The 26,410-nt window shown below is 39.6% G+C and overlaps 1 protein-coding gene across 1 annotated transcript; it reads right to left on the bottom strand.

Moving 5' to 3' along the window:
• Positions 1 to 23,968: 23,968 nt before the first annotated feature.
• LOC306902946 (general transcription factor II-I repeat domain-containing protein 2-like) lies at positions 23,969 to 25,840 on the bottom strand (the record flags this gene model as incomplete). The annotated part of the gene is made up of 1 exon (XM_079471867.1): positions 23,969 to 25,840. One exon carries the CDS (start codon positions 25,838 to 25,840, stop codon positions 23,969 to 23,971), a length of 1,872 nt encoding a protein of 623 aa, XP_079327993.1.
• Between the last annotated feature and the right edge of the window lie 570 nt (positions 25,841 to 26,410).

Here is a 26,410-nt window from a genome sequence, read left to right as displayed (position 1 = left end):
AACCAATCATTTTGTCTTGATTTAAACAGGACTGTTATGAAAATGTAACACCTGCTGGTGTCATCCCAGCTGAAGCAGCAGCTGCAGTTCCTTCCACCCCAACAGTTTCCTCTGCCTCTGTGGTTTCGCAAGTCTCCACATCCAACACTGATATGTCTGTATCCACCAGCACATCTTCCACTGATACTAGGTAATATTTATATATTTTTATTATAAACAGTAACAAAAATGTAAAGTATATGTTAGCAGTGACAATTTTTATTGACACCTTAAAAGATGTTTTTTTTAATAAACATGGCGATGACACAACCAGTTGTTCATCTGCATTCTATGCAGCTAATTGAACTTAATCAAAATTCTGTTATAAATATGTACCACCAGTGTTCGGTTACCAACATTCTTCAAAATATCTGGTGTTCTATGGAAGATAAAAAGTCATACAGGTTGGAAATGTGTTTAGTAAATGATGAAATAATCTTAATATTTTTTGGGGTAAACTATCCCTTTAAAAGCAGAACAAATTTTTTTTCCCACACCTGTTACTAACCATATCTGTCAGGAACAAGTTAAATATATATTTGCAAAGTAATGCCAGCTTGGATAACATTGCTGTGATTACTTTGTTCTAGCTATGACTTGAAGGGATTGTTGCTAAGTCTACAGTCAGCTGTTGAATTTTCTGAGCCCGGACCCATGTCCAATTGCATAAACGTTGTAAGGTCCAATGTCCTGGACAGTGCTATGAGGACGTTCAGGAGGCGGTCCGTTAATCCCTCGAAGCAGTTGGATGTTGTCTTTGTGGATGCATGTGGAACTGGGGAGGGCTCCATTGATAATGGTGGCCCTACACGGGAATTTATAAGGCTTTTGATGAAGGCAGTGTTGGAGTCAAGATTCTTTGTGGGGCCCCAGAACTGTAAGAACCATGCTCTTGATTCTCTTGGTAAGTACATCTCCATATATAGTCCATACACAAACACATATATATGCGTGTATGTATGTATGTATGTATACTTGCTGTGCACACTTGGTTGTGATGTGCACTGCATAATGAAGTTGCTGGGTAAACAATACAATTACCACAATTAAGAGATTTCAAAGCTTAAAGGAATAGTTCACTTTAGAATTAAAATGTTATTATGATTTACTTCTCCTCGAGTTGATCCAAATCTGTATACATTTCTTTGTTTGGTTGAACATAGAAGATATTTGGACGAATGCTTGAAACCAACAGTTTTGGATTCCATTTATCACCATAGTAGGAGAAATTACAATGAAGTCAAAAGCACCGCAGGACTGTTGTACATTCTATAAAATATCTCATTTCAACTTTAAAATAACAAATGAAAGATAAAACTTGTCTTTTAACTCCAATTATTGTAGGATTGTCAAGGGGAAACTACAAAGTTTTAGGCATGATGTTCTCGGTCTGTATTGTCCATGTTGGGGTGGGACCCCGTGTGCTATCCCGACGGCTATATGCGCAACTGTCAGGGCTCCCTTCTCCCCCAGTGGACATGACAGAGGTTGACGACCCAGAGCTGCGTGAACAATTGGACAAGGTAAGTTACAAATTTGTCTTTGTTACATTTTATGCAAATGAAGAGCAATTTCAGGAGCAACAGCCAATACGGAGCCACAGCTCCTGCACCAGCCTGGGGTACTCGCTGTGCTGACAACAAGTCTACATGATTTTATGGACCAATATAGACTGGGGATCGGGCAGAGACCATCGAAGATGCCCAAACAGCCATTCTTGAAGCATCAAACAGCCTCCACATGCTTGGTGCGCTGTGTAGGACTGCAAACCTACAGGAAAGGGATGATGTGGTCCAGGCAGCCCTTAACTACTATGTGGAGGGACGAATGGAGATGGCCTTAAAACAGTAATATTACCTGCTTGATCACTGCAGTATGAATAGTTTACAAGTATTGACAGGTGAAAATGAAATGTAAAATGAAATAGTCCTTACTGTAGGGGTTTCAGATATTTCCTTTAATTTGTAACATGTCTGTACATTTGTTTTGCATGCCAAATATTGATATAGCCCTACTGTTCATTAAAACATATTTGTGATTGTCTTATTGAAAGTCTGAAGGAAGGGCTGGAGACATTGGGGGTCCTTCATGCTCTGGAGAACAATTCTTCACTACTTGAGACACAGTTTTGTGGTGGAGCACCAACTTTATCGGCCGCCTCCTTACTCGACCTCTTCAAAATTGTGTACTCCCCAAGAGGAAGCAATAGGAGGGCTTTGGAAGAGGTCGCAGTTGGCTACTGGAGGGATTGGATAATAGAAGTTGAAGGTCAGTTATTATATAATACATGTGCAATGTTCTTTTGCTATTGAATATATGTTATTTTCACCGCAGCAGGCCTAAAAGGCATATGAAAAAAGAAATGTTGATGATCACATGCCGACTCAAGTGTTATATTTACATTTATTTGTTTGGCAGACGCTTTTATCCAAACCTCTGCATAAGCTAAAAATGTATTTGTTCTGTAACCTTTCGCACGCACCTGTTGAATTAAACACACACAGATTAATGCAACCAACCCCTGGTTTAACTTAATTTCAAAACATATTGACCTGTTCTTAAAATATTGGTGTGGTATTGTCAATCAGTTTTACACACTTTTTGGGGGTTTTGTGTTACAGATGGAGATGCAGCAGTGGAAGTGGAAGATGGGAAGAAAATTGAAATTACACTGGAAGATGCCCTTGTGTTTGCTTCCGGGGCATCTGCCATACCTGCATTTGGTTTCAGAGAAAATCCAAGCATTGATTTTCTTCATGAGGACCTAAAAGGCAACCGGCGGATGTTTCCGGAAGCAAACACATGTAGCATTACTTTAATGTTGCCTGTTGGACATGATTTTTATGATTTTTGTCACTTCATGACAACAGGGATAATTCAGTCCCCTGTGTTTGGAGTAGCTTGATCACAGTTAACTGGATCGCTGTTTATATTACCAAACATCTAACGAAATATATATTTTTGTCATAACAAAAGAACAAATTTAAATTGCATATTATAGAGCTACAAATGTGCTGCTCAAAAGTTTAAAAAAAAGATCAGCAAATTTCACTTTCAATTAAAAGTGACTGGCTACTTTAATTGTTTAATTATTTTCTTTAACATCATATGTCCATTTAATCAAGATTAAAAAATTATCTGAAAACAAATTCTCTTTCTAATTAAATAAATTGAGCACATACAACATACAACAGTGTTGATATCTGGGATCAACAGATCTTGATAAGTTAATGCCTCTTAAATTTTACCGTTATATAAAAATGTTGTCCTTTATTTCATGGCAACACATTTTTAGTATTGTATTTTACATTATTTACATCATATTTAACACATATTCAGAAACCAGCCATACTTGAAGAAAATATCATCTGCAAATCTGCTTATAATTTTATTACCAACTTAAAAAGTGCATCATTTATGTGCACATTAGAAAGATTGGTAAGGCCTGCAGTGTATTGATTGAGAAGTTTGCACAGAAACTGTAAAGATACATTGAAAATAGTGACAAAAAAAAACAAAAATAATTTGCAGAGCAAATAAATAAGGTTTGTCGAAACAGTGCCACCTGCTGACAGGATCGGGTACTGTTTATTGTAACAGTACAGAACAACGAGCGCTTCAGAGCTGCGTTTAATATGGAATGAACGCGCCAGATTACACTCATGCACCACAACTAGCGTTACGAAACATAATAGTATACTTTTCTTGTTCATTAAATTAAGTCTGTTAAATCCTCAAAAAGATAAGGGGCAAAACATGAAGGTCTTAGCCCCTAACTCTGAATGAATGGAGCTTCCTCATCTACGGGTTCCTGAATAAACGGACATGCCATTTGAATGTCTGTGTGGCGAAATTGTGCGCGATTAAGTAAAACGAATTAAAAAACAAACGGCGAAGGCAATTTCAACACCGCTCGCGCTTCTGAAAGGGGCGGAGATTGTAACAAACCTCGGGTTAGTGGAATAAAACCTGCTCCCGACCAGGTTAGGTTCACAGAGTAGGTTACTATGGTTACTCACTCTGAGTATAAGATACCTCGATTTCTGAAACGGAAAAACCCAGAGTATCCCGTTTTCTGGGGAAAGATTACTCTGAGTTTGCACTTAACCTGCTCTCTGAAACGCTACAAGGATATTGTAAAACATAAATCCATTGTGTGACGTAAAAAATCATTAGTAAATGTATTTTTTAGAAAATAAGAATATACAGAATCCTCCAGGCGTATGGCAGACGCACGTTCTCTTGACGTGATATTTGCGTGTACGTCTCCATATAAAACAAATGGAGACGTACACGCACGCTTACACGTGTGTTATCTGTCATGCGTGCTAGTCACGTTCGCAAATGACACAAAGCGAGCGCCATAATTTGTTCCGGTGAAATCACAAAATATAATGCACACAAACGTGTCCCCTGCTTGATATAAAACCTCTGAAGAGCATAATTGGTTTTGATGATAGAAATAAATTTACTGGACTGGACATCGTAATGTTATTGTACATATATATGATTTAGTATTGTATTACATACCAACCCCTGTCCGACCCACATTTTAAAACGAAGTTAACGTTAGCAGCTAACTGTTAGGCCACTGATCACACAAATACCCTGCTGTAACGTTACGTTATACCAAAGTCCTATATAAATTGTCTCTGGTTATACTCATAGACTGTAAAAGGTTATACTGTATGTCTTGATTCTTTTAACCGTGTCCATAGTGATGGCTCCCAGTCTGTCTGTGAGCTTCTAACGTGAGCTTTTTTATTTTTGCCGTTTAAAAAAACATTTGGCGCCAAAACAAATGTTTTATCGTCAATTTTAAGATTAATCTCGGAGCTGTTGGCTTGTTTCCCTGCTAAAACCCCTTTTTATAAACGTTAATGTAGGTTTCAGTCAAAAACTGGGCAGCAGCACCGTTGAGCTCTAAAGTTATCTTGCTAACTATAACACGTGTTGCCTAGCTGACTTACCTACATAGAGAGACGAGTCACACAACAAACCATAGCTAACAGTTATGTGTTCCAAAAAATAATCAGCAACAACATACTTTTGTTCTGTCGAGTCTGATTGTACATAAACAGCAAACTTACCGGAGCGCTCAGGTTTTCCCTAGACGTCATCTTTACAGGTTTAATATAGTGACTTGGCCTCTTCTTGGGTCATGACAGACAGTCAGGTTGACGTGCTCTGAATTTGTGAGCATTAAATTCAGGTTTTTAAAATGGAAATCAAGAATTTTCACATTTAAATTTCATAGAGGTAAATTCGAAACAAATAAATTCAGATACATGGTTTCCAAAGTAAAATAATTCAAAATCAAGTATTCATTGGCTGTTAAATTTCAAAACATTATGTCTCTTATTCGCTTCCATATACATCAAAGCTCTTGTTTTGGAGTGTTGGGTTAGGGTTAATAGTAACATATACAATAACTACATCTTTTAACAGAGTCAAGGAATTGACAACAGACGAGATGCAGTGATCCGCGGCCTTATAGAATATCTTGGTGAGAAGGGAGAGAATCTGTTCAGGGACTGTTCGGTGAGTTTTAGACATCTTAAAGAAATATTTCTTTTTTTTTAAACTTTTGAAATATGTTATCATTCCAAAACCTGTAGTCAAGTGAAAATTATTTTTAATAGGGGTTTCCACTCCAATCTCTAAAATGATATGATAAACCAAATTAATGTTTATTTACCATTTAAAAGAGAAAATGTGACTTATTTTAAGTTTTGTAGCAAAGACACCAACATCTTGCAATACTGCTGACTGTGAATGTCACAAGGTTGGTTCCTTGCCTGAGTTCATCAGACACAATGGGAGAGACTGTTAATTACAGGACAGTGGCGGACATAAGGAAACATAACGACTGAGACCACGAAAAATGGAAACTGTAAATCCACAGGGATCAGAAGACAAAAAGAGAGCACTATTATATTGCTCCTGTAAAAATCAGTTTCACTGTGTTAAAGGGATCTTCTGGCGAAAAACAAAAATGTATTCCTGAATTGCTTACTCTCAAATCTTTCGACAATCCTAGGACCTCCGTTTATCTTTTGAGGGTTGTCGAACGACTTGAGGGTGAGTAATTCATGACAGAATATTTTTTTTTTCTACAGAGTATCCCTTCAATGCAATGGGCAGCTGGACAGTCAACGACACTGAAAAAGCCCTCGGATAGGCACTGAATAGAGCATGTGTGCAGAGCAGAGAGGTGTGTCACTTGTCTGTGCGTTTACATGGAGCACACACTAAGGAAGCGATGTACTGAGTTGTTTTGCTTCATTCACGTGTGCTCAGTTTAAGCAAACGGACCAAGTGATCACCCGGCTCATTGCTCCACTCATATACTGTTTACAATCATCTGTAAAAGCAAGATCACGTAAATACCAACATAAACATTTCAGATATTTAACTGCTGTACTTCATAACATATTTGTGCCACAATTTTTGTTAAAGTCGCCATCCACGGTGTATCATTGGGTATTTGAGATCAACAACTGCTGATAGGGAGATGTGCTGGATAAGCACACACATCCACACATTTATTTTACTTCCATTATGTGTTTATTCATGTCTCAAATGTTATCGCGTTCATGTTTATTTCATTACATGAATGTCTGAACCCTAAATAGTGCCACCTATTATTAAACACATCAACACCAGACTGTTTCCTGGACGTTGTATACAGTGTTTTCAGCACTCTTAGATGTGGCATTAACAACGCTATTCATGCATGTCTGGTGACATGTACGACAGGGTCTTAATTAACTTATGGATGAAAGGGTTAAATGTCTTCAAAGTATACCTGTTATGCATCAATTATACTAATACATTTAAATGTGTAATTTAAAATATTTATTTAAATATGTCTGGGTTGCTAAACTACTAGAAAGACAGTAACACCCCCTTTAAATTTTTGTTTCCTCGTGTTTTTGATGCCCTGTGGCTTTTCAATATTCCTGTTTCTTGGTCTTAGTTATTATCTTGCCTTATTTGTCCTCCACTGTCCTGTATTTAACAGTGTCTCTTTCATTGTGTCTGATGAACTCAGGCAAGGTATCCAACCCTGTGACGTCACTGTCAGTGGTACAGCAAGATGATGGTGCCCTTGCTACAAAACCTCTTAATAAATATCTCTATTTGCATTTATCAGAACAAATTAAACCGATTTGAAACAACTCGGGAGTGAGTAAATGATGACCTGAATTTTCATTTTTTTGGTGAACTATAAAGTCAAGTTTATTTGTATATCGCTTTTCAAATGGTTAATTCAGAGTTCAGGGCTGGCATCTGCTAAAGCTCTTGCATGGGATGGCGTAATCTATTCACAGGTGTAAGGTCATCTTGTGTCTTTGTGGGAGGCTGGAACAGGGTTTTCCTTGGGATGGGATTCCAAATGTGGAGAACAGATAAAATTTGCTAAGCGATACGATTAGTCTAGCTGCTGTTCATAACATTTTAGGCAGTAAGACATTTTGTCTGAAAGACTATTCCATAGTTTTGCTGACATGTAAACAGCTTTGATGGATTTTGCAATTCTAAGTATACTACTAAAAGGCAGTAATTTTTCATGTGGTTTAAATTCCTGTTTTACAATGTTGTTTCTTTTTTAAAATTCCATAAGAATGACAATCCAGATGAATATGCAGCAGATGTCATAAAGATCCTGGTGGTCGATGGCAGCAGAGGGGAGAAGCCAGAAGTATCTATTGTTATCGAAGCCTGCAAGGTACTCGGAAAATGTGGAAACATATGGAAGCAGAAAAGAGACATAATGTTTTGAAATTTAATAGCCAATGAATACTTGAGTTTGAATTATTTTACTTTGGAAACCTTGTATCTGAATTTATTTGTTTCGAATTTACCTCTATGAAATTTAAATATGAAAATTCTTGATTTCCATTTTAAAAACTTGAATTTAATGCTCACAAATTCAGATACAAAACAAAATCAACTTACAGAATTTCAGATAAAATACATTCAGGTTGATCAAATTCGATTGCTCTTATTCAGATCTAAAATTTCAAGTTAATATTTTTCAAAGAAAACATATGTCTAATTCGACTGCTCAAATTCAGATCGAAAAATTCAAGTTAAATATTCACATGGTAACATCCGGGCTACCCAGGATAGGAAAAACAGTTGAGCCCAGAGCCCGTCTGCAATTGAACCGAACCGACGTCGGGCGGCCTATCAGAGCACGTCAACCTGACTGTCTGTCATGATCCAAGAAGAGGCAAAGTCACGTATATTAAACCTATAAAGAAGATGACTTCTTATGGCAAGCCGTTTTGACATAAAAACCTTGGGTTTGACTATCCATAAAATATATTTTAGATAGTTTTAATTGTATTTCGACGAGTCATAATTGTAATTTCACTAGTCAAATTGATAATTAGAGATATCTGCAATTATAATTGCGCTAGTAAGAAATATTATTCGAGATATCTGTAAATATGTTTTGACCAGTCAAAACTCTATTTTAGATATCTGTAATGACCTCATAGATATCTAAAATTATCGCGTCACAAATACGCAAAGTATTTAAAGATATCTCTAATTCAGTTTCGACTAGTCTCAATTATATTTTAAGATATCTGAATCGTGCCTGCTCCTAGTCGAATCTGCTGTTGTGTGACGTGCTACTTAATCTCCTCAGCTCCCCCCCCACGCCAAAACCAAAAGCACAACGGCTAATGCTATCACCTTGGCTTCATCGGAACACAGCAAAGGAGACAACAGGCTAGTTTTTTAAACGGATGTCAATGGGTTTTGTTCGCTTTTACGCTTTCTCCAGTTGGATGTCTTAAAGACCCTTCGATCTAACTAAAATAAGGGTTTCTTATCTATGCCAGAGCCCCTCCTTAAAACCTAGTGCTAACGGCTAACAACAGTAGACAGCGTTTGTAACTTGTCAAGGAGAGAAAAGAACTGAATGAAGTACTTTAGGGATTATTAAATAATATATGGAGGCAGTCATGTATGCATAGCGCTGAGATTTTAATTGCAGTCATGTTACAAAGCAGACCAAACAATGTGTAATGTTCAATAAAGACAAAGATCAGCAAACTGCTCGTTTTGTTGTAATTTATTTTTTATATATTTTTTGAATAGACATGAGTGAAAAACATTTGAATTATATACCAAAACGTGAAAAAGTACAAATAAGCACGTGATAGACAAGAATGTTGCATATATGGCACTTCAATCATGACCTGCTGGCACTGAGATCCGAATCGGCAAATTTCTGATCACAAGTCCAACGCTCTAACCACTAGGCCACAGACACCTATACAGATGTCTCGTTCTCGCTTCTCAGGGAACCGAGGTTACGAAAGTAACCGGAGAAGTTTTCCTGCTGGCTACGTGTTGCCTAGCTGACTTACCTACATAGAGAGACGAGTCACACAACAAACCATAGCTAACAGTTATGTGTTCCAAAAAATAATTTGTTCTGTCGAGTCTGATTGTACATAAACAGCAAACTACAGAGGCGCCTTCGTTTTCCCTAGAAGTCATCTTCTTTACAGGTTTAATATACGTGACTTTGCCTCTTCTTGGATCATGACAGACAGTCAGGTTGACGTGCTCTGATAGGCCGCCCGACGTCGGTTCGGTTCAATTGCAGACGGGCTCTGGGCTCAACTGTTTTTCCTATCCTGGGTAGCCCGGATGTTACCATGTGAATATTTAACTTGTATTTTTCGATCTGAATTTGAGCAGTCGAATTAGACATATGTTTTCTTTGAAAAATATTAACTTGAAATTTTAGATCTGAATAAGAGCAATCGAATTTGATCAACCTGAATGTATTTTATCTGAAATTCTGTAAGTTGATTTTGTTTTGTATCTGAATTTGTGAGCATTAAATTCAAGTTTTTAAAATGGAAATCAAGAATTTTCATATTTAAATTTCATAGAGGTAAATTCGAAACAAATAAATTCAGATACAAGGTTTCCAAAGTAAAATAATTCAAACTCAAGTATTCATTGGCTATTAAATTTCAAAACATTATGTCTCTTTTCTGCTTCCATAGAAACACAGCAAAAGGTGGCACACTTCTGATTGGGTTAATTTATTCCTTGAATTTGCTGTATCCCATGAACCTGAAATATACTTTTGAAGTTTTCCAGAAGCTTTTTTTGAATCTCAATGGAGTTAGACCAAGCCCAAAAATACAGTCTCTAAAGAACAAACTGCTTGCTTAAGTTTTCTGTACTAGACTTGATGCAGTATAATAAAATTAAACCGAAATACTGTGTTCAGATTGATTTAATTTGTTCAATTTAGCATTTTATTGGTTACACGTTTGCTATGGAAACCGTTCCTGATGTTGTTTGTTTGTAATTGTTTTCATGTTTTTGCATTTTATTGTTAACTTTTAACCAAATGCTGGAATGATATTTTATTAAGCATTTATTAAATCCTTTTTGATATAGTTGAGTCCAATTATTGTTTTTGTTATCAGCAACAATGGAAGTATATTGATGATTTTAACGTAATGAAATGAGAAAATTGTTTTACTTGAATACAATGTAAGCAAAAATTCCACTTTTACAAAAAAAATGAGATGAACATGAAAGGAACACATTTTATTTACTTATTACTCTTAAATATTTTGTATTAGAATAATAAATAATCAATATATAGATTTACATAACTTTCTTATTACATACAGCTAAAAAAATGTACGTTAGATTTATTCACAATTTCAAAATAACTTTTACTTAGTTTCAAGAGTAAAATTTACTTTACAAAAGTGAATGCAAAAACTTGCGATAAAATTATTAAGTAAATCCTACAAATTATTTTTTTCAGTGTAGTATTGAAAACTCGATAGGCCTACTTTTTATGTATATTGAGATTTTGATTTGTCCATGGTGGATGGATTAAAGGACTACTTTAAATCAAAATACTCTACAGAACTATGCATTAAATAAATCCACTTGTTTAGTTGTGAATGTATATTACAACATAAATAATGAACATTATTCATCATTCAGGAACCATGTTTTTTTGTGTCTATAAAAGATAGGCTATTATAAATACAATATTAAAAGCTTGATTAAGTTAGACTTCTGTGTAACACTTGCCTTGGCTTACACACAGAGGTGCACGATACAGGTGCTGTATTTGCTTTCAATATGTCTATATATGTTTCAGATGGCGAATTGTTGTACATGGTGGTATTGACGGCTTTAGTCGTCTCATTGTGTACTTGAGTGCTGCCACCAACAATCGTGCAGCAACAGTCCTGAGAAGCTTTCTGGAAGCCGTCGATGTCTATGGTGTGCCATCTCGTGTGAGGTCGGATAAAGGAGGCGAAAATGTTGAAGTTGCACGCTACATGGTGGCAAACAGAGGACTTGACAGGAATTCGCACATTGCTGGCAGGAGTGTCCATAATCAAAGGTAACAGATCACTTACCTACAAATACATAAATTGGAATCACTTTTTATTACTAATTATTATGATTTACCTAATAATGTGCACATTGAAGGAGTTAACAGTCATACAGAACACAAAATAAACATTTAAATTCCTAAATTTCTGGGCTTCATTTTCCAAAAGTATCTTCAATGCATAGCCTAGCCTACTATGCAAGCATTAAAAAAACAAAGACAATGTATAGACTCACACAAACACAAAGCCTCTCAATCATCACTTGTGACTCACAAATGTAAGACGAACCAAAAAAACAAATTCCTCTTTTTGCATAACAGCCTGTATATCTTCTGGTGGTACATTTTCAAGTTGCAAAGATGAAAGTTCTGTGCCACACAATTACATACAGAAAGTCTAATACAGAAATCTGCAACAATTTCATAATGAAATGCAGTTTTCCTTTTTCCAATAAGAATAGAGAGGCTCTGGAGAGATGTTTACACCGGAGTGCTTGATCTCTTCTACAGCATCTTTAACAACCTTGAGAGAGAAGGGCTTCTAAATCCTGACAGCGAAGTTCATGTGTTTGCTCTACATTGGTGCTTTCTGCCTCATGTTCAGAAGCACCTTGAGCTTTTCCAGCGTGGCTGGAACTGCCACCGACTGAGCACTGAGGGAAATCAGTCCCCACTTCAGCTGTGGTCTCGCCATGAACATGAGGCACAGCAGGACCCTATGCAGGTTTGAATTTATTATTTTTCTATGTCCTAGATTTTATGTCTACATTCTAACCACCTCATCTGATATTGTACAACTACAGTGTTTCAATTGTTAATCCAGGTACAGACCATTCAAAAGTCCTGTACTGCAAGCCATTATCAGTAGAATATTGTAAATTAGATTGATATCTAGGAACTAAATGGAGAATTAAATTTTTTGTTCTTGCTATAATGTTGGGATTAAACAAGGAGCAGTGATTTGTGGTAAATAAACATTACAGCTCTCTCATCCACAAACTAATTTGATAATTACAATGACTTAATCACTCCTTCTGCATTAAAAGGTTGTCATGGACTATGGAGTTGACTGGACTGGACCAAATGGTTATCGTCAACCTGATGTTGTGGTCCCTGAAGTTCAGCTACAGCGCTCGCTGACAGAGCAGGAAATACAAAGACTACCAAAACCTGATGGCCCTCTGTCCAATGTGTTGGATGTCTACATACAAACTGTGAGCCAGTTATCAAAAATGCTCCTGTAAATTCCAGATTCAAAAGCTGTAAGACGCAGAAGGTTTAACCTAAATAAGAAGCAAGTAGTAGTTGATGCTGTTGTAGCGACAATGAGTCTTGGGGGAAAAATCAAACTCAAATGGATTGAATATTCATTGATTTATGAATATAATCTGCTGGTCGTTCATATTAAATCTCAAATTTCCCGATAAGGAAAAATGATTAATTTAGTACAAGTAACCTCTATAGAATTGTTTAAGTTATCTGACTATTTCGTTTGTCCTGCAAACTATAGTTATAGATTTCCGACTCAATTCTCAATAAGGGATTACTGCCTTACGAACGTCTAAATAGTCTTAATTTTCTGATCAGGACAAATTAATACTTCCTAGGTTCGTACAGTTTATATCACTGAAATAGTAATATGCTAAAGCGTAGGTAACGTTAATATCTTAGTTTCATTGACTTCGAGCATGTGGTGCAAATAACATATTCAGTTCAAATGTACTTTTTGGGATTTTAATAAACACGAGACAAAGGGGAAATAAACCAACTAACTAAACAATGATGAACAATTAGACAAACACACATGGAACTTAAAACCAGTAAAGAATGAAAGTAATAGACAAAGTAGGAGTGGCAGTATTACCTCAGCAATTCACATCTGCATAAACCATTAGGGACAATCTCCTTATTGAAAGGGGTAAAACTTATGCGCAGCTATTTATAAATAGACCAGATACTTGCATTGGCTTTTAGATGTGCTGGGACATGTTCTGGTCTGCGCTGATGGAAGTCCTGATGCGTTTAAAGCGAGCGGTGAGTCCGTTGGATTCTCCCTGACAACCGGATTGGCTGCCGAAGGAAGTACGAACTTAGCCGAAAAAGGGCTGTCTCCAGGGAGGAGACAGGTCTCGAGATATTGAAGGAACAGCAACGAGCGCATTTTCATCCTTGCACAGATGTTTTAACCCTGAGGGCGTCACGCCCCTCCCGAGTGGGCGATCCAATGTAGTGAGCTGATTTTTGAGCGGGAAAGGTTCCTTTGTCCGGCTCAACAGCCCATTTGCATTTATGGTCAACTGGAAGTTTTGGCGCTGTAATATTCTTAGATGAAAATAAAACGAGTATGGTATACAATACATTACTGTGCTATACACCATCATCTAAAGAAGGAAAAGGGGAACATTTATGTATGAAACATGATAGGGTTATTAGAACATTGACCCATAATTTGTACAAGAACACAATTATGAGCCTAGTTACGGTGTAACACCTATGCCTTTGATATTATGGTTAGGCTAGCATATCATGGGAACAAACATAAACGGTAGAAACAATTATTTACACTTTAAGCCTTTCTAAGGTGGCAAGAGGGGAGAAAGAGACATTCTTTGGTAGACTTTGAATCTCTCTCTGTTCCTGGTGCCACATGGCTTTTGTCACCTTAGGACGCATTCGGGACCCCCCCCCGAGAATGCCTTTGAAGCTCAGGGAGAGTGTCGGAATGTCCCCTGGTCAGTCCAGATAGGTGATAGCTCGGCCATTTACATTTTACGATCCCATGTGTTGGCCTTTGGTCCGACCAGACGCTACATATCCCCCCTTTCGGATGACAGGGTTCACGTAGAAGTCGGGCGATGGTTGTTTGGATCGTAATGGCCGGGGTAATAGGTGGGTCTTACTGGTCCTCAGTGCTGTGGCGCACTGGCAGTGGGTCGATCTCAATGAGGTTAGGCTCGGGCTTAGCTAGCGTGTTTCTCTTTCCGTGGCTCCGTTTGAAAGCCCAAGCCCAAGGAAACACTGCCGTATAGTTCTTCACACACTCCTGCATTCCATTGACCCTTTTGTAAAGCATGGAGGATAGGCCGAGAGTAAGGGCATACCCTAAGGTGGTAGTTAGGCATAGTGTGGTGTTGTCAGTAGTTTGGAGTGACGCTATGTCAACGTCTGAAATCTGTGGAGCCAGTGCTAGAGGTTGTGATGCAGGTGTAACAGCATCTGCAAGGCGTTGGCTGCGTGTTATCGCTGCCACCGATGGGTTGGACAGCTAGTAGTAAAATCCTTTGCCTCTCTGTTGACAGGCCTGGCATCATGATGCGGTTGGGTGCCTTCTAGGGTCAGCTCTGGGTAGTGTTCGGAGACAGGGAGAATTACAGGATTTTTAACAGTTCTTTCAGAGATAGTCTTTTGCTTAACATAGGCTTTATGGGCTAGGTCCCGCAGCTGTTGAGTTGTCATATTGCGGGGGCATGCCACAACTCCTAAGTGCTGACTCACACTATGATGCAGGTTGCGCAAGAAAAGAGTCCTAAAGTTGAAATCCTCCTCCATTCCCGGCTCATTTCTGGCCCCAAAGTAGGTTCGTCTCAGTCTGTTATAGTAGGCCTGTGGGGTTTCGAGACGGCCCTGTTTAAGGTCCTTGGCAGCAATGAGTCCCTGTTCAGACTCCGGGTCTGAAAACTCCATTATGAGAGCCTGTTGCAGTTGCTCATAATCCCCTTTGACAGTGTCCGACTGCCAGTCCAGGAAGCTGCGCACTTCGCGGCTGGAGGTAATCCTGAGCAAGTACAGTTTGGCTCTGGTGGGAACATTTACCATGGTTTGCAAATGAAAGTTAATATCCTGCAGGTAGGCGTGTACGTCGTGTCCTCCTGCAGGGTTTGGGGTAAACGTGGGGATGTTTCTGGCCACTTTGTCCAAATCCTTGGGAGCCATGCTGTGGGTCATTGTAGGGGTTCTCCGGAGATGCTCCCATCCCTCAGTGGCATCTAGGGGCTCTTGGACGCTGGCGGACGATGCTTTAAACGGCAGGTTACCAGCTTCCTCTTTCTCTGATGATGCTTGGCTGGGAAGTCTGGTCCTGCTTGTCGGGGGAAGTTCAAAGGTGTCTTTTCCCCCCTTTTGTTCAGCCTGAAATAGATATGCATACTTTAGTTCTCTTTGCACCATATCGAATTCAGCTTTGAGATGATCTTGTTGCTGAGCCAAGGCTTGGGCTTCAGCTTGGGCTGCTTGAAAGTGTCTTTTAGAGGCTTTTGCCTCTCTCTCTTTCAGTTCGGTTTCAGCCCGTTTTAAAAGAGTCTCGGCTTTTTGGAGCTTGCATTCCAGGTCTTTGCGGGCCTGGTTTTCCAACCATTCTCTATGCTCTGCATCTGTACGGTGGCATGTCAAGGTGTCCTGGAGCCTTGCAAACTCTTCCTGTAGCTCTGGGCACCGCTCATTCGTTGCCGGCTGCCGGATTTGGGCTTCCAGGTTAAGTTGATCTAGGCGTCTCTGGGCTTCCAACTGGTTATGGTGAGCCTCCTCCGCCTGAAGCCTTAGTGCTGCTGCCTCTTGTTCCAAGAGGGTGACGCTTCCGTCGCTCAGCTTCGACTGGATGATGAGGTTGTGGGCAAGGGCACCGATGATCCTGGCCAACTCCTTGTGGGTGTAGCTCTGTAATGGATCGTGGGCCATCAGCCGGTTCAAGTCATCATCCAGCTGCTCACGGTTCAGGTTCTGTAGGTGCTTGGCCGCCTCGGGCAGGAGGGCCCCCGCCATCACGCTCAGCCAGGTCTCTAGCTGGTCCCAGTGGGTGGCAGGGCTGGAGGATCTGGACATTTTGGTGCACTGGGGGCGAGAGAGAAAAGCACACAAGACCAATGCAAGTCCCTACACTCTATAATACTTATGTATCATGTGTTGTGCGGTTAACTGGGGTGAACAGTCAGTGACGCGACCTAACACCTATTTATCCTGGCGGTGAATTGGCAGGGTGGATAGTAGGGGTGTGAGTGTGTGGGCACAGGGACAGAGTTTGGGTAAATGTGTTAATGGGTTGAATTTAAGGTGTCATTTTAACAACCAGGGAAGTTTACTTCATCAACATTTCACAGAGAATTCCCTGATGGTTCATGCAGATTCTGTCTTTTAGAAACTACAGGTAAAACACGACAGGATTAACCAAAACAATACCAAAACAAAATTATAGAGATATCATAGGGAAAAGAGAAAGTTTTATTACTTGGCTCAGCTGGTTGGCAACACTAGGGTTATGAAAGGGCCTACATGTAAAGGGCGCTATGGTTTCATATGGCCTAGGGAAACAGCTGAGCTCAAACAACAGGGACACTAAGCAGTTTAAAATAAAAATTAAAACTGATGGGGGAAGGGAGCGTTCCTTCTCTGTCTGCCTATAGCAACTCAGTGGGGCTGTACCTTGTTCAAATAGGCTTGGTAGTGAAGTGAGGACTCTCAAGTGGGTCCCAGTCATGCGGGTCCAACTCTCCAGCCTTTCTGGACACACAGCGGCAGACACCTCGGACCCCTTGCCCTACACGCCACTCAGGTGCGACCACTCAAACAGTTACAACTCTCAGCACACCTGGCCGTACCAAGTGGGTGACCGACTAGTGGGCACAGAGAAAATTGAGGTTTTACCCAGGGGTGCCACTCGCAACAGACATAGCCTGTAGGCTTTTCTTCCCGCTAAGTGGCACTTCCCGGCGTTATATACCCCAAGATTACTGCAGTGCCCCAGCCAGTGCTATTGGTCCCCACTTACAGAGGAGTGCCAGTGGCTGGAGTCTCCCTGCGTGCCGTCACCTCGAGTCGGGGACAAAGGAATCCGGGGCCATCCACAGCCAGTTCCAGGCACGCCAGAACAGCCAAACCTGCAGACCAGATACCTTCGGGGAGAGAGTTGTCACTTCGCTACCCAGGCGCCCCAAGGGAAGTACTATCTATAAGGAAACACAAAGGCTGACCGGGGGTCAGAGTTAATGCAATAAACAGGGAGAGCAAACTAAGTTAAGCAAGAGCTAAGAAAGCAAACTCAATATAATTAACTGTGTTTTTAGATAGGGAGCAGTATAGGTAATAACTGAGGGAGGAAACGTGGAAAACTGCAATATTGAAATAAGGAAAATAGAAATTGAAACCAAGAAATCTGAAAACTAATTATCATTATAATAATTAATTACTGAAAGTAAAAATAAATGAAAATAAAGGAATCATAAAAACAAGTAAACAAATAAAATAAACGGCTATGAGGGAATTTAAAGACTGGAAGGGCTGACTGAGTGCGCCCACAAGTTGGCCTGGTCGAGCCACGCCCAAGGGAAGTCAGGTAGGAAGGGGTGGAGTTAGGAAAATGTTGGTCACTCATGACACACTGCCCTCTGGTGTTTGTAAGACATAACACCCTACCCTAGACTTCAACGTGATTACGTCTTAGGTTTAGAACTCGTTTTAAACAAAGACTTCAACAATCACTTAAATTTAAACACTCCAGCGGCAATTGCTGTTGAAAAGAATGCACATCAAAAATTACGTCAAAACACATGTCACACAATGAACTCCAAAACCGGTTATTAGGAGAAATTTGACATTGAGCATTTGACGTCAATTTGATATCAACACAAATTGTCCGCTGGGGATCATCACCGATGGTGACGCTCGGTGATTCAAAACGTTACGCGTCAGTTCATTAGATGTCCTGACACGCGGCAGGATCTCCTCACTGCCCAAAACGTTGAGTTAAACACACAGTAACAAACAACATGAAACAACGGGATTTCTACGCCGTTGTAAAATTTACTCGATCAAGATTTCATAACACTCCCTTTTAACGATCGTCCTCTACGATTTTTACTGTATTAAAATACAATGAAGACCGTATCCTCACGCCTTCGTTTACCCAAAGAGAAAACGAAAAAGTCCACATGAATTTAGCTAAAACTAATGATTAACTTCGAGAGCGGTGCAGTGGTTGAGACACATTACAATGCATCGATATAACTTACACAAAATTCGGCCGTATACACGAAATAGGAAGGAATTCGCTTCTTCTCTATTTCCTTCGCGCTAAAAAGATTTATTAACTTAATTTAGGGCGGCAGTATTGAGACTCACTATAAAAGATTTCTTCGTTTTATAGGGTCACAAAATGTGTTGGAGACAGGAATTATCGTCTGTCGATTTCACATTTACAAGAACTTAGGCCTATTATTGAAATAAAGGAATCTCGCTTTATTTCGATCTTCCGCTTGAACAAAGAAACTCGTTTGAATCAACGCGGGTAAAACAATATTAAGAATGTGCTGTTCAGAGATTTCGTTATCCCCGGGACATTTAATATCGCAACATAAGTCTAGTTATACTTTCATTAATATCAACTAGCTTTTCAAAGTTTACCGTTTATCTTAACGATATAATATTAGGCTCTTATTAGGCCTATTATTGAAATAAGGGAAACTCGCTTAATTTCAATCTTCCGCGTGAACAATCGTTTGAATCAGCGCGGGTAAAACAATATTAAGAATGTGCAGAGATTTCGTTATCCCCAGGACATTTAATATTGCAACATACGTGTAAGTTATTCTATACTTTCATTAATATAGGCTTACATATCAATACATTACTCGACATGTATCAGTATTCGTTCAATATGCTTGAGCTGAGCTCGCGGCTTGTTCCGGTCACTTTAGTGAGTTCGCTTTGCGCGATTGGTCTCATAATTCGAAAACGCGCGTGCGTGCTATCAATACCCAAAAATACACATGCATCTGAATATGAATATTGCTCACATACACAAACGTTTGAAACTTGCCTAAGGATTCTCCACCATTAATATGTAGCGACAATGAGTCTTGGGGGAAAAATCAAACTCAAATGGATTGAATATTCATTGATTTATGAATATAATCTGCTGGTCGTTCATATTAAATCTCAAATTTCCCGATAAGGAAATATGTTTAATTTAGTACAAGTAACCTCTATAGAATTGTTTAAGTTATCTGACTATTTCGTTTGTCCTGCAAACTATAGTCATAGACTTCTCACTCAATTCTCAATAAGGGATTACTGCCTTACGAACGTCTAAATAGTCTTAATTTTCTGATCAGGACAAATTAATACTTCCTAGGTTCGTACAGTTTATATCACTGAAATAGTAATATGCTAAAGCGTAGGTAACGTTAATATCTTAGTTTCATTGACTTCGAGCATGTGGTGCAAATAACATATTCAGTTCAAATGTACTTTTTGGGATTTTAATAAACACGAGACAAAGGAGAAATAAACCAACTAACTAAACAATGATGAACAATTAGACAAACACACATGGAACTTAAAACCAGTAAAGAATGAAAGTAATAGACAAAGTAGGAGTGGCAGTATTACCTCAGCAATTCACATCTGCATAAACCATTAGGGACAATCTCCTTATTGAAAGGGGTAAAACTTATGCGCAGCTATTTATAAATAGACCAGATACTTGCATTGGCTTTTAGATGTGCTGGGACATGTTCTGGTCTGCGCTGATGGAAGTCCTGATGCGTTTAAAGCGAGCGGTGAGTCCGTTGGATTCTCCCTGAGAACCGGATTGGCTGCCGAAGGAAGTACGAACTTAGCCGAAGCAAACTGCCGAAAAAGGGCTGTCTCCAGGGAGGAGACAGGTCTTGAGATATTGAAGGAACAGCAACGAGCGCATTTTCTTCCGTGCACAGATGTTTTAACCCTGAGGGCGTCACGCCCCTCCCGAGTGGGCGATCCAATGTAGTGAGCTGATTTTTTAGCGGGAAAGGTTCCTTTGTCCGGCTCAACAGCTCATTTGCATTTATGGTCACCTGGAAGTTTTGGCGCTGTAATATTCTTAGATGAAAATAAAACGAGTATGGTATACAATACATTACTGTGCTATACACCATCATCTAAAGAAGGAAAAGGGGAACATTTATGTATGAAACATGATAGGGTTATTAGAACATTGACCCATAATTTGTACAAGAACACAATTATGAGCCTAGTTACGGTGTAACACCTATGCCTTTGATATTATGGTTAGGCTAGCATATCATGGGAACAAACATAAACGGTAGAAACAATTATTTACACTTTAAGCCTTTCTAAGGTGGCAAGAGGGGAGAAAGAGACATTCTTTGGTAGACTTTGAATCTCTCTCTGTTCCTGGTGCCACATGGCTTTTGTCACCTTAGGACGCATTCGGGACCCCCCCCGAGAATGCCTTTGAAGCTCAGGGAGAGTGTCGGAATGTCCCCTGGTCAGTCCAGATAGGTGATAGCTCGGCCATTTACATTTTACGATCCCATGTGTTGGCCTTTGGTCCGACCAGACGCTACACTGTACTTTATAACAGCTGTGATTCTAATGGTGATTTCCTGTAAGATTTCGATTTTCTTGTTAAAATCACAATTAAAGACAAATCTGAGAGAAATCATTGTCTTTATTTGACAGCAGTCTTCATATAAAATACTTACATCCTTGGACATAACTGTCCCATTGTGGTTAATTGTTGTTTTGAAGCATTTAGCTTAAATGAAATGAAAGATAGACATTATGTAAATCACATTATGTAAAAAACATGGAGAAAAAAGGGAACCCCAATTTGTCTTACTTTTTAACAATGTACACAGATCTTTTGACTTAACAACTTAAAGCAAGAAAAGCACAGCTGTAAATAATAATACTATGATATGCAATGTCATTGAGACAGCATTAACATTACCAGAATGCTGGAACTCTTTTAATAAACAATGCAGCATTCTTTAATGTATATAATTAATTATACCAATTGACTAGTGTTATTGAACCAAACACAGAAATGCTTTACATAAAGTACTTCATAAAATTATGCCTCAACACGACAAGCTTGCAGCCTTTACTTGCACAGTTTTACACACAGAACTAGGTGCTACATGCAAATGCTTTTAATTATTTAACTCTGAACTCTGATTCTTTCAGTAAAACTGTACTGAACAGTGAATAAGGCAACAAAATGTTATGGTGCACACATTATATATGATGAATGTCCTTAGACCATTCCAAAACCTGCATCAACACTCCAAATAGCAACAAGGACATCTCTTTCAAAGACACTATATTCTTTGTAATGTCCTGGGAGTTTAAGCAGGTTGAAGCAGGTGGAAGACTTTGGGAAGCGGCTGTCCACCACTTCAACATCCAACTCTTTGGGAAGCACATTCCAGCCCACCCAGAACTGCACAAGTTTTCCAAGTATGTTTGGAGAGGCTACCACAGGAGAGCATTTTTCTGTTATTGTTGATAATGGCTGTCTAGCTAATGCAAAAAACAAAAGGTTCACTATTATCATTTTATCATCAAATATGTGCTTTGGTTTGTTACTGTAAGACCCACACTGAAAGATTCAAATAGAGGAAGCACATTCCTGTGTAAGCTTCAGTTATTTCTCTGTCCCATTACAAAGCTCCAGTTAAATAACCTGCGTGGGATTATTACATTAAAGGCATAGTTCACTTTAAAATGAAAATTCTGTCATCAAATACTCACCCTCATGTTGTTTCAAACCTGTATGCATTTCTTTCTTCTGCTGAACAGAAAGGAAGATATTTAGAATAATGTAAGTAACCAGACAGTTTCTGGGTCCCATTGACTTCCATATAGTAGGAACAAAATATTCTATGGAAGTCAATGGGACCCAGAAACTGTCTGGTTACTTACATTATTCTAAATATCTTCCTTTCTGTTCAGCAGAAGAAAGAAATGCATACAGGTTTGAAACAACATGAGGGTAAGTATATAATGACAGAATTTTCATTTTAAAGTGAACTATCCCTTTAAGTACACTTTAACTTACCATTCTCAACAAATGTGCGAAGGAATCCTGTGATTCTACATGTATCTTCCAAAGAGACATCACTGTCTTCCTCTTCGTCCTGTGTTGGCCAGTTGATCTTGTCCAAGACCATCTGCCAAAATATTTTTTAGCAATCAGTAAACGCCTGCTTTTCCTATACAGCCAAGACAAAATTCTTACAATAAACTGCCATATAGATATAGAGAGTCCATATAAGTTGTGTGATTACAGTATGGCCAGGATGTAGCGAGTTTGCAATCCAATGACAAGTGTAGCTGAAGGGAAAATTAATGGCTGTTTACAGTTTCTACAACAGGTTTCAATACAGTTACACTTTGATTAACAAAATAGTTAAAGAATTGTTTCAGCCAAGCAACTAATTATTGTAGCTGTTCTCTCAAGTTAATTGTGGTTATGTACTGAAACGACCATAGGTTAAGAGTGTTTTTGAATTGACATTTACCTGTGGTGTGCACTGTGCATCAGACATTCTTGGAAAGAGAATTGGAATTGTGTCTTTCCTCTCTGTTACCAAAGGCCAGATAAATGTCTCTTTTAAACCACGTCGTAATTGTTTTACTTGTCTGGAGGTTCTTCCAAGGACCTGCAAAATATTTGTTAAAAAGCCAGCAGCCTTCAACTCATAGCTCTTGTAACAGTATCTAATATATAATGTATCTCAAAGGAACAAAAGTCCATCAAAACACCATTTTTGATCAGTCAGTGGGATGTACATGATCTGTTAAGTATAGAATACTCACAGCATGGAGTAGCAGTTTGTCAAGCAGCCACCTCCTGTTCTCTGATGTGACTCGAGGCAAATCCCAGGACACTGCCAGCTCATTGATGGTGTGCTTTTCTTCAGATGACAGTTCCGCTGTGCCATCAAGCTAATAATGAAAGTTGGAATTAATACTTGATTTCTTAAGACGACTTAAGGTTTCACCCTTGAAATGTTTTTTACTTTATACACATGACCAAAACAAAGCAAAGTTCAAATAAATATCCTCAGAAATTAAAATGACTTGATAGAATTCCACTTTTTAGCTCGGCAAGGTCCTGCGAGTTCCATGCTGTCACTTTGCTTTCAACACATAACAGATGTTACACAGACCTCTTGTGATTTTATTAGTCACAAAGGCCACAAAAACATAGCAACAAGCTTGCAGGGTGTTTTTTTAATACTGCCCATGTGTTGTCATGATGATAAGAGGTTTTCCTAATTTTGTTTCTGTTATACAGTATTTGGACGATTCCTTAAAGCAGAGGTGCCCAACCTTTTTTGATCCAAGATCTACTTTTCAAGTAGCCAACCTCCCGAGATCTACCAGTCCAGTGTCAACATCGCAAACCCACACACATCATTTCCAGCCTGCAGTAACTAACCTCACAACACTTTTTCTTGTTGTCACACAACTACTAGACATCACAATACAAACCCTCCCTCTCTCAAACACACACAGACAAATTCCTCTCACACAGTTGCCAGTTTGCATAGTGCGCTGTAGCACAAACCCGCTCTCTATGCTCCTCTCTCTCTGTCACACTCACTCACTCTCTCACACACACACACACACACACACCAATCTGCGTGATGAGCAATAGTCATAACTGACCTTAATATGAACCAAACAGAAACATAAACCAGATAGATCTCTAAGTTTGAAAAAAGGAAATCACTTTCTACCTTAGTGGGAGACCTGGCACTGGGAGGAGGAGGCTAGCTTCTCGTAGTTAGGAGTGTAGGAGCTGGTTGCAAGGCGTAGGCAGGCTGCAAGGTGGTCATCAGTCATTGTTGATCTGTACTTGGACTTGATGATTTTCATGTGTGAGAAAGCAGACTCGCACAAATAAGTTGATCCAAAAAGAGCTGTCAAGTTCAAGGCACATCTTCTGAGATTGGGATATTTCTCCTCCACCAGTAGTTTCCAGAACACTACATGCTCTCCAGGTTGAGCAGATGTTGATCTGGCTTTGATCTCAATGTCATTTTGCAATGTCAGAATCTCATCCTCAAGAGCGGAGCTTTCCAAGTCGAAAAGTGATTTGACTTTGGCTGCAATGTCACCAACATCAATACTTGCAGCAAATGGATAACACATATAGCTGGCTACAGGCTCGATGGATGCAAAGTCAGTAAAACGCCTCACAAACTCTGACGAGATGCTCTGAACATGCTCCTCATAACGTGCACTGTCAAGCTGTGTCACACCTTTACCTTGACGTTGTAGTTCTGCCTGCATGTGAGGGAAGTTGCGCAGGTTACCACGCTGCAGCCTGCTTGACATCAGCTGTAGCTTGCTTTTAAATGTGTTCACTGAACTCATCATGTTGACTACATCTTTACCCTTACCCTGCAGCTCTAAATTCAATTCATTGAGCTCGGCAGTGAGATCAGTGAGGAAAGATACATCTAACAGCCACTGGTGGTCCTCTAGCTTTGTATGGTAACCCACATGTTTTGAAAGCTTCAGGAAGTCCTTGATTTCAGGTAATAACTCTGTGAATCTGGACAAAAATTTACCTCTGCTTAACCACCTAACATCCGTGTGAAGCAGCAGGTCTGTGTGTTCAGCCTCATTCTCCTCCAAGTGAGCACGGAAAAGCCTTCTCTGCAGACTCCTGGCCCGAACTGAACACACAATCTTCATCGCAATATCCATCACTTCTTTCATATTTAAAATCTTTCCACACAACGCTTGCTGGTGAATTATACAATGATAATTCAGGATATCTGGGAAGGATTCACTTTCTTTGCACAGTGCAATGAACCCACTGGTGCGGCCCATCATTGCAGGCGCCCCATCAGTTGTGATGGAGATCAGCTTGAAGAGCGGCAGTGTTGTCTCGCTAACAAATCCCATGAAAGCATTAAAAATATCCTCACCTCTGGTGTGTCCTTTTAATGGCAAAAGTGTGAGCAGCTCTTCCTTGGCGCTCATGTCTTCAAAAACCATCCTGATGAAAACACACAATTGTACTACATCCACCGTATCAGTCGACTCATCAAATTGGAGGGAAAAGCACTCACACGCATCAATATCCTTCCTCAGTTGCTCCTCCACATCCACAGCCATTCTCTCACATCGCCTTGTAGTAGTATTGCGGGAGAGTTGCACTTCTTTAATGGCCTTCACGATCTCTGTTTTATTTTTAAAGTCGTCAAAAAGGCTATCCGCTGCCTCGAGAAAGGCTTCCTTCACCATATCGCCGTCATTGAATGGCTTCTTGTGTTTAGCAAGGATGTGACTGACGCGATAGGAAGCAATAGTTGCGGCCTTACCCAGAGTCTTCGGTTTGGTGAAGATTGACTGCCGTGCTGAAAGCTGTGCTTTCAAATCCCGCACTTTTGTGGCGCGTACAGGCGTTTTTGCAGGGAAATCCCTCTCGTAGCTCCCGTGTACTGTTTTAAAATGGCGCTCCAGGTTCCCTTTTTTTGCCAATGCCACCGTTGCATTGCAGATCAAACAAACAGGCTTTGAATGAGAATAAACAAAAAAATAATCTTCCTCCCATTCAGGGTGAAAATGGTAGGTCTTGGCTCGTTTCCCCTCAGCCATGTTCGTTTAGGTACGTGTAACCGCTCTGTTCGCTAGCTTCTAGGCTTCTGGCTACTGTTGACATGCAGCTGTCAACTTCCTGTCATGCATGTCACGCGCGACCGTAGGTTAAACGTGACCTACTTTTTTTTAAATACTTTTTTGTGGATGTGTTTAAGAGACTGATAGGGTACCAGGCAAGGACTCATGATAGGCTGTAGTGTACATTTAGTACAAAATATAACACACAAACACACGGGGTGTGTGTGTGTTATATTTTGTATTTTTTTCTTTAATTTTTTCGCGGTCGACTTGGGAATAGTCTGCGGTCTACGAGTAGACCGCGATCGACTGGTTGGGCACTCCTGCCTTAAAGGGATACTCCACTGTTTTTTTCATATTAAACTATGTTATTCCCTTAACAGAGACGGGTTGATACATACCTTTCTCATCTCAGTGCGTGCACTCAATCGCTCTGGCGTACGGCGACACTTTGATAGCACTTAGCTTAGCACAGTATATTCAATGGTACCAAACGGAGATGAAGTTAGAAGTGACCAAACACCTCCACATTTTCCCTATTTAAATACA

The sequence above is a fragment of the Barbatula barbatula genome (genome assembly GCF_947034865.1).
Source record: "Barbatula barbatula genome assembly, chromosome: 13".
NCBI lineage: Eukaryota > Metazoa > Chordata > Actinopteri > Cypriniformes > Nemacheilidae > Barbatula > Barbatula barbatula.
The sequence above is the reverse complement of the archived record's forward strand: the minus strand, read 5'-3'. Positions and strand labels throughout refer to the sequence as shown.